This window comes from Megalobrama amblycephala, linkage group LG1 (genome assembly GCF_018812025.1).
Source record: "Megalobrama amblycephala isolate DHTTF-2021 linkage group LG1, ASM1881202v1, whole genome shotgun sequence".
NCBI classification, from domain to species: Eukaryota; Metazoa; Chordata; class Actinopteri; order Cypriniformes; family Xenocyprididae; genus Megalobrama; species Megalobrama amblycephala.
Window position 1 is genome coordinate 52,339,935 of NC_063044.1, and position 12,768 is coordinate 52,352,702.

At 35.4% G+C, this 12,768-nt stretch overlaps 1 protein-coding gene across 5 annotated transcripts in view; it reads right to left on the minus strand.

Moving 5' to 3' along the window:
* The window catches only part of rbfox3b (RNA binding fox-1 homolog 3b), a 223,215-nt gene that overhangs the window by 57,592 nt on the left and 152,855 nt on the right, over positions 1-12,768 (minus strand). For all 5 annotated transcript variants that reach the window (XM_048200603.1, XM_048200620.1, XM_048200609.1 and 2 more), the window contains exon 4: positions 299-550. In XM_048200603.1, the coding sequence (XP_048056560.1) occupies positions 299-550 (252 nt within the window). The remainder of the gene's footprint in view (positions 1-298; positions 551-12,768) is intronic.

The following is a 12,768-nucleotide window of genomic DNA, read 5'->3' on the forward strand; positions in this document are numbered from 1 at the left end:
AAAGTTCTGAGAATTGTTCATTTTTATCTCGCAGTTCTAAGTTCATTTCTTGCAATTCTGATTTTCTTTTTCAGAATTGAGAGAAAAATGTCTGGAAATGTCTTGTCTGGACTTTTCTTCTCAGACTTGCAAGTTTATATCTCAAAATTCTGAGTTTATGTCCCACAGTTCTGTCTTTTTTTTTCTTTTTTTCTCATAATTGCGAGATAAAAGTCTAAATTGTGACATAAAAGTCTTTTTTTTTTCATTTTAGAAACAAGCTTCCATAGAAACGGCACTGTCTGTGTGTTTAACGCACCGTTGCTGTGTTGGTTCCGGTGCTGATGGTTGGCGTGTTGCTGTCGGCGTTGGCCAGATCGCTGTGAGTCTGTGCCGGCGTGTAGAGCGTCAAGCCGTGATCCGGGACTCGGTTCTGTCCTGCGTAGTCTTGCGTGGGAAGAGCGTGTGTCGCACTGAACTCTGCAGGGATTCCATTCTGCGCGGGATGCGCATACTGCGGGGTGTACGTCTGGGCCATCGCGTCCGCCGGATTGGTGGCCTCCTGATTACCCTGGAAACATGAATGCAAATGAAAGCACACATTAAACCCCTGCGGCCTTCGCATATAGGGCCATATGTTCAAACTGAACAATGCAGCGCATGTCTGAGGTGTTTTTATCCTTCCAAACGCGCCTCTGATGGGCCGATCAGGGAATGCGGCTGCCCTGCACTTTAAATAGGCCACGAAAACAACGATCACATCTCACGGATGATTACAGACATGCTTGATCATTACTAATGAACAGACTTTGTGTTGTAGAAGCTGCTCGGAGGACTAGAGGCCACTGGGATTTTCAACAGTGCAGAATAAAGGAAATCAGTCTCCTTACGATGTTTTGACTGAGAGCTTTGATTTTCCTGACAGGTTACTAATGTTAACAGCGGTCGACGCTTAGACAGACGCTTTAACACGTCTTCACATAAACACTTTCTGCTCAGTGCTGTTGAAGACAAGTTGTTTGTCAAGCTACAAGCTTCCCTATGAACCCTGCTGTTTTGTATTTAATATGTACATTTCTAAGGCCTCGAAACGATCAACTTTGCTGAAAAACCTGTTGTACACAATCTACTACATGCCTTCTGTCATCTGATTGATATGTTTTTAGCAAATTAAAGCCTTTTAGTATAATTATAAAAAACGTCCCCACTTCAGCTTGTGGTTCATATGTCTTGTAGCTGTGAAAACTTTACAGATTTGTATAAAGTTAACATATGAATAACCTTTATATTGTTAGCAATATTTCAAGATGAACACTTACTGGACTGAAGCAACTTAGGTACTCTTGATTATCCATAAATCTCTCTTTTTTTTTTTCTTTTTTTTGCATTTCCTTCATAAAAATATAATAGCTTGCCTCTTTCATCAACTGCTCTTGTTAAAATTATGTTAAAATGTATCAAATATGACTATCAGGCTTTTGATGAGTGTTTATTACTTCATCTCTCAATAATCATTGTATTGCAATGCATTATAAGTTTTAAAACTACAGAGCTTTTACAAAACTAAACATTGACTGATATTTAAGCATATCTGCTATTCTGTAAAAAAAGATGTCATTGATTTACATTATAAGCTTTCAGAACAGCCATGTAAATATCAACATCTGAACCAAATTGCATATTTTTGCACAGTTTGGGCACTTTTTTCTCCATATTCTCACTATATCATACTATATAAGACATAAAAGCCTGATGTATAATATGATACTCAACAAAATATGCAAACTTTTATTCCATAAAATGTAGTTTTTATGTGTGTACAACTTGTCAGAACTGTGCTAGAGTAACATGTGCTGATTAGCATCTTTGTGCTAGACTCAAAAGTATCTAAAATTGTCACTACCAAAATAGTCACGTCCGAAACGTGGTGAAGTTTCATTTGTGACATCATTGTTTTTTGAGTGTTATTCGATAAAATTTAGTTTTTTTCTGTGTACAAGTGTTCAGAACTGTGCTAGATTATCATCTTTGAGTTAGACTCAAAAGTATCTGAAATTGTCACTACCAAAATAGTCACGTCCGAAACATGTGGTGAAGTTTCATTTGTGACATCATTGTTTTTTGAGTGTTATTTGATAAAATTTAGTTTTTTACTGTGTACAAGTGTTCAGAACTGTGCTAGCCAACCATGTGTTGATTATCATCTTTGAGTTAGACTCAAAAGTATCTGAAATTGTCACTACCGAAACAGTCACGACCGAAACATGTCATCATTGTTTTTGGTAGTGACAAAAGGGAACACAATCATTTATTTGGGAGAAATAAACACAATTTTAGTACATGTAAATCATTAGTACTTTAAAATGTTTTAGTATGTGAGTTAAAATTTTGTATTGTTACTGTCACTACCGAAAATGTGCAGTCATGACCGAAACACGGGATGTTTTGTCACAAATAAAGCATATTGAATTATCAACTAAGATGTTATGATAGTGTTTGGTTCAATGTTTATTCAAACTAATGAATCCTTCACTTTGAAATCAGTATAATAAACTTTATACATTTTACAAAGAAAGATTAGATTCAAAATACAACAAATCTCATAAATTACACTTGAAATATTGTTAAAATTGTAATTGTCATTGATTTACCTGTGAAAACTTTTTTAAAAGTAGCAAAAAAATATATAGGTAAGGTAGATGTAAACAAAATCTTAATAGGTCAATGTAATCTTTCTTATTAAATTATTCATCATTGTGTTTCGGTAGTGACAAATTTGGGGAGAGAAAAAATATTTCAAAATTTGTGGAAAAATACATTTTTAAGACGTTTCCAACTCTGACTTCGAACCAATTCTGCAGAATGGCCCATATATACACATATATAATTCCAAGATATAGATCACTGTGTTCCATGGCACACTTTCACTGGAAATAAGACTTATGGGTAATAATAAATAAATAAACATCTGTATTAAACAGATAAAGCAAAAGGAATCTCTGAACGCAGGAGGAAGATAAATGCACTGGATTTTCCACGTTGGCTGTTCTGGTTGTGGTCATTTCGTGTTCATCTCAGCTGTTGTTCCTGCAGATCTTTTCCTGAAGTCTTAATGAGCAGAGAACCGTCAGCCGCTGTAAATGAGTGGGAATTAAACCTACACAGAGAGTTTCTGAACAAACCGCAGGTCCCAATTAAAGCCGAGCATCTACGGCTGATACAGGACGACTGTACGGTGAGATCAGCGCATAGTCGCTTTATTCCTGTTTGTTCTGTGTAACTACCATGGTCAGAAACTAGAGCAAAATCCACCAAAAAATGACACAAATACCCATGCATTTAAAATGTGGGGGCAAAAAAATGCCACTTAATGTCACGTAATGTTTTATCTGTTATCAAAATTTGATATACTTCATTATATTATATTCTAGACCTTTAAATGTCATCATTAAGGTAAATAATTTCTGGACACTGGTAAAGACTATTTTCCATTTTTCATTAAATGACTCTTTTCTCTCTTTCTGTCTTTACCACTTCAGCGTTATGTGTTTTATTGTTGTAACGTTTACAACATAAGTGAAAATAGTGCAAAGCAAAAATATAAAACAGCTATGTTAATTTGTAATAATATTTCACAATATGACTGTTCTTTATTGTATTATCGATCAAATAAAGGCAGCCTTGGTGAGCAGATGACACTATAAAAAATGTTTGAACGGTAGTGTATATTGTATCTTTTATAACAAAATATATAAAACATAAAATTACTGTAAACTAAAGATTATAAATATTATAAAATACTCTGCAGTATGCAAGTATTCAAGTCCCAAAAGCACACAAACTCAACTTACTGTACCAACCCGCAAACACAATCTAGTGCACTTAACACCTCTGATAACACACTTTCATGACGCAATGCAAAACACGGTACAAAGCAGCGCTGATTTTCAAAGCAGCGCAGCAGTGAAACACACACACACACACACACACACACACACACGGGCTCTTTAAAAAGGGCAGCGCTCCGAGTCACACGGGGAGAAGAAGGAGCTTATTAGCAAAACACAAAGCCACGCTTGCTGCCGTCTGATCTCTGCTGCCGCTCTGAAGTGTGTGACAAACACATTTTCTGGGGGCAGATGAACCAGAGGAGAAAAAAGAGGCTGGCAAATCAGAGGAGACACCAGCGTCCTGGAGAGACCTTTAAACCCTCAGAGTCCAGCGCCGATGCCCTCGCATCCCACACAATCACACAGACACATGCGCTAATTACTGCTCACACGCCTTCAGAGAGACGGAAGAGAGCCGTCAGGATGGGCCAAAGTCTCGTACACCTCTCAAATCTGACAGACATATTTTCAGTTATTCATGACCTGAAAAAGATGCATTCTTCTATACTGTTAATATATCACATCATGAGCTCATTAACATATGACCGCCCACATTTACATAATCAGTATTCAGAAACTCAACCCTTCCTGATGTAAACTAGATAAGTACAAATGAAGTACACTATCTTTGAAAAGTTTGGGGTTGGTATGATTTTTTTTATGTTTTTGAAAGAAGCCTCTTTACCAAGGCTGCACTTATTCGATTAAAAATACAGGAAAAACAGTAATATTGTACAAATATTATTACAAATTTAAAATAAGTGTTTTCTATGGAAGCTTGTTTCCACCACTAAATAAAAAAATAATAAAGCTAACAGTGACTTTTTATCTCACAATTCTGACTTTTCTTCTCGCAACTGCCAGTTTTAAAGTCAGAATTGCGTGTTATAAAGTGATATATGGCAATTCTGACTTTAAAACTCACAATTCTTTAAAACTCGCAATTCTGACTTTAAAACTCGCAATTCTGACTTTATAATTTGCAATTCTGACTTTATAACACACATTTCTGACTTTATATCTCACAATTCTGACTTTTTAAAACTTGCAATTCTGACTTTTTAAAACTTGCAATTCTGACTTTCAAACTCGCAATTCTTTAAAACTCGCAATTCTTTAAAACTCACAATTCTGACTTTATAACTCGCAATTCTGACTTTAAAACTCGCAATTCTTTAAAAATCGCAATTCTGACTTTATAACACACATTTCTGACTTTATAACTTGCAATTCTGACTTTATAATTTGAAATTCTGACTTTTTAAAACTTGCAATTCTGACTTTATAATTTGCAATTCTGACTTTATAACTCGCAATTCTGACTTTAAAACTCGCAATTCTGACTTTATAATTTGCAATTCTGACTTTATAACACGCATTTCTGACTTTATAATTTGCAATTCTGACTTTATAACACGCATTTCTGACTTTAAAACTCACAATTCTGACTTTAAAACTCGCAATTCTGACTTTAAAACTCGCAATTCTGACTTTATATCTCATAATTCTGACTTTTTAAAACTTGCAATTCTGACTTTTTAAAACTTGCAATTCTGACTTTCAAACTCACAATTCTTTAAAACTTGCAATTCTTTAAAACTCACAATTCTGACTTTATAACTCGCAATTCTGACTTTAAAACTCGCAATTCTTTAAAACTCGCAATTCTGACTTTATAATTTACAATTCTGACTTTATTACACACATTTCTGACTTTATAACTTGCAATTCTGACTTTTTAAAACTTGCAATTCTGACTTTATATCTCACAATTCTGACTTTTTAAAACTTGCAATTCTGACTTTATAATTTGCAATTCTGACTTTATAACTTACAATTCTGACTTTATATCTTGCAATTCTGACTTTATAACACAATTCTGACTTTATATCTCGCAATTCTGACTTTATAACACAATTCTGACTTTATATCTCGCAATTCTGACTTTATAACACAATTCTGACTTTATATCACACAATTCTGACTTTTTAACTTACAATTCTGACTTTAAAACTCACAATTGTGAGAAAAAAGTTAGATGTTGCAATTACCTTTTTTTATTTAATGGTGGAAACAAGCTTTCATAGTTTTCTGTGTGAATATATGTTAAAATGTATTGTAAAATGTAATGTCATTTCAGCATCATTACTCCAGTTTTCATTAATTATTATTATCAACAGTTGTGTTGCTTCATATTTTTGTGGGAACCATGATTAATAGAAAGTTTGTATTAAACTTCTTATTATTTTATTTCATTTCAGCATTTATTTGTAACATTATAAATGTCTTCACTTTCACTTTTGACCAATTTAATGCATCCTGAAAATTAATTTCTCTAAAAACAAAATGCATAAAAAGTTACATAAAGTATGTCTGGAAGGTGCAGTAACTACATGAGGCCAGAGAGAGTGGAAAATGAACATGTAAAACTAACTGTACGCGGTCAGGAAGCAGGAACCACAGACCTGATCATTAGCACCCGAGAGTCCACTAAAATAACCCACCACCAACAAGCAGCACAACCCTAGCACAGTCGCAGTATGCACAGATCCTCCTGATGTGGAAGGATTCCCCCTCATTCCCTCCAATTACAGCACAACAACAGGAAGAAAGAGCGGCAGAGGGGCGGCAGGCCAATTTACAGCAGGTCTGTCCATCGGGTGCCGGTTATTAGTCTTCATTCGGTGCGGTTGAAAGCTCCGCTGTGTCGTTTTTACACCTCATTTGTGAGGGAATAAATTTGGCAAAACAAACAGCGTGTCTGTCCTCAGTCTTGACGGTTTTCTGAGCCACGACCCCAACATTTCACAATCTCTCTGCGCTATCTGACCTCAGATAGTGACTTATACACTCTTAAAAATAAAAGGTTTTTGCAATGATGAAGAACCATTTTTGGTTCCCCAAAGAGCCTTTCAGTTAGGGCTGGGCGATTTTTCCAATGTTTTCGATTAATCCAAATTTAATGTTTTGCCTCGATTTTATTATTTTTTAAATCGAGAAATCGCATTTTTGAATAAAAAAGTTAGCAAACGTTACAATTAGACATATCGAAAATACAGCAATAACTGTCAAAAGAAGAAAATGATTCGACCACATGATGGCGCTCCTGATTAACCGCTCTCGTGTGACGTCGAACACATCGCTAGTCTTAAGTGGCTGTTCACTCAGAAATGCGTCAATGCGTTGAAAAAAAATCACTTGCGGACAGTGGAATGGGGAAAAAAATAGAAAAAATTTTTTTTTTTTTGAAAAGTTATTAGATGCAAGTTTAACTTTTTTAACTTGAACGCCACATTTTAGAACGCCGAATTCTGACCCCAGCCAAATTATTACCCCCCTAGTATTAGTAGGTTTAGGATTAGAGGTGGGGTTAGGATTAGTCAATCAGGTAGCGACTTCAACGAGGGGGGGTAATAATTTGGCAGGGAGTCGAAATTCGTCACAACACCGTTTCATGGGTTAGATGCTGCAAAAGATGTGAGACAGCCAAAGGTGTCCACCAAACATAAAAACTATAGGAAAAATAGCACAATGGAATGCAAAAACCTGTAAAGAACTACTACTGTTTGTTTGATATTTCATGTTTGCATGATGGTGACAGGCTGAAAAGTGCTGTTATTTTCTGTTTTTACAAAGCATTTGATCTTTATAATAGCTTATTACTGGTGTCATTTATTGCTTTTACTTTTTGGCTAAGACATATTTAACATTTTTCTTATATTATTTCTGAGTAAATAGGATATGTTTAAGGTAAGTTTATAAGACATTTGCCTTCATATTTCATGCATAATTTCTGCTGAGATATTTAACAAATATGTAATTTGTTTCACATCTACACCATGTTGATTACTTCAGTTGTGGTGCACTTGGAACAGATCTTTTCTTTTAACCATCAAATGTTACTTGAATCATATTGTAGTTAAGTTGACTAGTTAAACATTAAAAAAAGGTCAATAGTCCTGAAAATAAATAAATAAATAAATTAGATTTTTTTTTTCCCATATTGCCCAGCCCTACTTTCAGTGAACAGTTCTTAAAAGAACCTTTTTTTTTTTTTTTTTCGTAGCATGAATAATATTTTAATAGGAACCTTTTTCTATTCTAAAGAATCTTTTGTGGAATGGAAAGATTCTATAGATGTTGAAGGTTCTTCATGGAACCAATGATGCCAATAAAGAACTTAAACTTAAAAAGTAAATAACCTTAACTTAAAATTTTGAGTTCATTGAAATAAAAAATTAGAGTTAATACAATGAAGGAGATTGGTTTAATCAACAGAAACTCAAAATATTATTTTATCTGAACCACATTAATTATCTAAGTTGATTTGACACTTTTTTTTTTTAAGTGTAAAGCTTTTTTTTTTGTTTTGTTTTCTCAATTTTGAGATTTTGGCCTTTTTGGCTTTTAATAAAGTGTTTTTTCAGATTAGTGGTAAGAAATCCACCTTTAAGGATTTATTTTTGGCTCTTTATCTATTTTGTGTCTATAGATTTCAATTACAATACATGTTTTCTCAAAATGAGTCTTTTTCTCCTACACTGAGACATGTATCTCCACTTCAGAAGCACCTACACACACCAAACTTTACAGTTTTATTCCTATCTAGATTCTGAAGGGTTTTAAAGATGGATTTGTTCAGATATAATAAATTTATCTAATATGTCAAAAAAATTTAAACAAGAATTCTGAACCTGACCAGTGTTCAGATTTCTGTACTAGAAATGTATGCACATTTGTGCAATTTCTAAGTAAATAATGCCTCATTTGCATATTTAAACAACATTTTATAGAAAACTTGTAATATAAAAATGGTTTGCAATTCTTATTGTAACCAATCTACTTTGGGGGTATGGTGATAACTATTAGTTTTTTTGTTTTGTTTTGTTTTGTTTTTTACCCTATTCACCTGGGGTGCCTTAAAAAATGAATGTGGATAGCAGCTCAGATCATTTGATGAGAAATGCTGTGTTTATATTGAGATCACTGACTTTTAATCACAGACTTTGGCATCTTGGCAAATCTGAGCTCAGTTTGAGACATTATTAAGATCTCGTGACTCGCATGTGAGCCATTTTCTCAGGAGAGACATCTTAAAAGCATGAGACTTTTCACCATTTGCTGTCCTTTTAATCTCAAGATAGAATCTAGGATAGAAATGTAGGATAGAGTGTATAGAAAGTTTGAATAGTTTCAGTTCTAGTTAATAACAACACTGTTTTGCACAAGCAAACACCTCTCATGTTCTTCAAAAGATGTAAAATCAATGTGTTATTGATAATTCTCTATTTTCAACTTTAAACAGCTGTGCATCACACAAATAAAAAAAGAGAGAAAGCTATATGTTCTCACACTGAGATGAAGTCTTAATGTGTATGTGTGCGTTTTGGGACTCAGGAGCGCCGCAGTAATCGTCTAAAACAGGCATCCGCAGCCCGTTCGTCCTCCGAGACTGAAGCTGAAAGTGTCTTAATAAAGCAAAAAGACAGAAGATCATTTTAAACTCTTATGACACACGGCGAGGCCTCCTGCGACTCTCACCGGACCACACAAAACCCACACAACACACTCACGGCGCTAATAAACACCGCAGCACATCCCGCTCATGATCTCAGACTGAGAGAGACCTGCCGCACTGAACCCACACACACCAAATATAGACTTAAACTCAATGAAAAATGACAGTTATTAGCAAATAAACCAGGCCAGAACATCTGAAAACCACCAAAAAGTAAACATAAGTGCATAGTATATAGCACTGAATGTGAGTGTGCTGTATGTATGCAGATAAAACGTTATATAATGAGGTGGGTGATAATAGCTACATTTTGCAAGGAAATAAACAAAAATGAGACCGTTGAGATTTGCTGTATAGTACATAGGTACAGTAAATCTCTCCTCAGAAGAGTTTCCTCTGGTTCAGATGGAGGATGATGTTTCCCTGAGGCGCTCAGAGAGAGAGAGAGATGAAGATATGAAGGATATAAAAGCGTTAATGATGCATGATCCTCATCTTGTTAATGGGACGGTTATTAAGAGTAATTATCTCTGATAGAAGAAAGATCATTCCTGAGAGCTTGTGAAAATCTGTCTGGATGATCTGCCTGATCCCCTCGTTTATAGCGTCTCATTCACCAGAAGCTGGATTTACAAAACATTTTGAAGATTGAAATTCTTCTGTACATCTTGTTTTCTAAAAAGTTATGAATGTTTTGAATTCTTGAAAATACTTTGGGGCCTATTTTAATGATCTAAGGGCATGGTCTGAAGTGCATGGCGCAGGTGCACTTGGGGCGTGTCCGAATCCACTTTTGCTGGTTTAAGGACGGGAAAAACGGTCGGCGCGTCAGGTGCATGGTCCAAAAGGGTTGTCCCTATTCTCTTAATGAGTAATAGGTGTGTTTTGGGTCAATCAGAGTATCATCTCCCATTCCCTTTAAAAGCCAGGTGCGCTCGTGCCATGGCGGATTCGCTGTTTACATGGTGGAATATTACTATACACGTATTACTAACGCGCCCTTTATATAGCAAAAATGGCAAAAAGTAATATTCCTCCATGTAAATAGCGAATCTGCCATGCCGCATTTCAGTTGCCTCAAAATAGCAACACGCCAACAATGCACCTGAACACACCTCGTTTTCAGACCAGCATGCCCATGGACGCACAAATGGGCACAAATGGGCACAAATGCATTTGCTATTTAAACAATGTGGCACAGAATGAACTGCGTTGGACTGAAACTAGCAAAAAACACTTGCGTCGCGCCTGGTGTCGCCTTGTGCCGAATGTAACATACGGCGCTTAATGTTTTTCTGAAGATCTTTTCTTATGTTCCTATGACTTTTCTTTCCTGAAAAGAATGTCCACTAACATTTTTACAACAAATTTCAGCATTTACATTACATTACATAGTTATTTTAGTATCATTGATTTTTTTTTTGTTCAAAGTTTAGTAATTGTTTTTTTTTCATTTTGTTATTATTTATTATTTTATTTATAATGATTACTTATATGTTATTATTATTATTATTATTGATATTAATAATTAGTTTTCTATAATGCATTAACTAACGGGCCCTTATTATATAGGGTTACTGAATGTTCAAGTTTTAAAAATCGTTAAAAATATGAACACAGACAAAATTGGGGGCATGATTTGACAAGGCTAAGTGACTGTATTATAATGTAAAAACTGGCACTTCAAATCACCATTTAAATCAATCAAACGGATAAACAGAAAAATCTAAACCTTAACAAAAAGAAGTCTTTGAGAATCTCTAAATATATATTCAAATCCACAACCTGAAAGAAAAAAGTAAATATGTCCAAAAACAACTAGGGAATTCACAAGCTTCGCTATAGAGAGCTGCACATGCATCTAGTGGATAAACTATGGTATTACATGTCTTTCTTTTTATGGTATTACATATCATAGTAATATTTTCAATGGGAAAAATGGATCATAACCTACTGCACACATGTTGATGGCACATAAAAAAAAAAAAAAAAAAAAAAAAAAAAAAAAAAATTGACATTTTTTGATTAATTTGGGAACGTTATTGATAAAAAATAATAATAAAAAAAATGGAATTTTAATGTCAAGAAATCATTAAGTAAAAAGGGAAAACATTTGAAACACACTGATATATGTGTGTCATGTCATATTATGCACTTCATGTACTAAGATTTCACTCCATACGAAACTTCAAAAAGCTCTTCTTCTCTGCTGAGATGTAAGTTACAATTTTTTCACATCACTTTGGGTGTTCCTGTGCACCCAGGAACCCTGCATCTTCCCTTCTTGTAACACATTATTGCCAATGTGAGGTATTGTCCAAGACATCTTTGAAAAGTAGCCCTTATCGCACAACGTTTCCTTGAGGCAACGAAAAGAAAAACTGAATTTCTGAACATGCAAATTAAAAAAACTTCAAAAAACCTGACAAAAGGCTTCTCTACACCTTCATACACACACACATATTTTTTATGTACAGTTCATGTCATTTTAAATAAGGTTACTAAAGCAAATAATATTGCCTTCTTCTCACACCATGTGCTCCTGTGACCATGTGTCAGAACAGGACGTCCCACCTTTAAATGGTGCTTGATATTGACTCCCACACCTTACTGGACTGTTCTTTGGTACTTTTTCGACCTTTCTGATTGACCTGAGGGCAACACTGTGCTGTAGAGGGATAATTATTGCATAAATATTAATAATTATTACCATAAAAATCTCCTAAAATACAAAAGACAAAAGGAAAAAAAATATTATTGAACAAAAATATATTACATTGATTTTACTGGGGGGGTGGGTGCTTTTTAAAGTCAGACTAGACTCCTGAAGGTGTGCTGTGGTATCTGTACCAAGATGTTAGCAGCAGATCCTTTAAGTCCTGTAAGTTGCGAGGTTGAACCTCCATGGATCTGACTTGTTTGTTCAGCACATAGTGCATCCTGGTGTGTTCCCCAGGTAAGCGACGCACACACACCCAGACATCCACGTGATGTAAAAGAAAACGTGATTCACCAGACCAGGCCACCTTCTTTCATTGCTCCGTGGTCCAGTTCTGATGCTCACATGCCCACTGTTGGCTCTTTTGGCGGTGGACAGGGGTCAGCATGGGCACCCTGACTATTTTAGACACTTGTCTGCAGCTATGCAGCTCCATACGCAACAAACTGTGATTCACTGTGTATTCTGACACCTCTCTATCAGAACCAGCATTAACTTCTTGAGCAGTTTGAGCTACAGGAGCTTGTCTGTTGGATCGGATCACACGGGCCATCCTTCGCTCCCCACGTGCATCAATGAGCCTTGACCGCCCATGACCCTGTCGCCGGTTCACCACTGTTCCTTCCTTGGACCACTTTTGATAGATACTGACCACTGCAGAC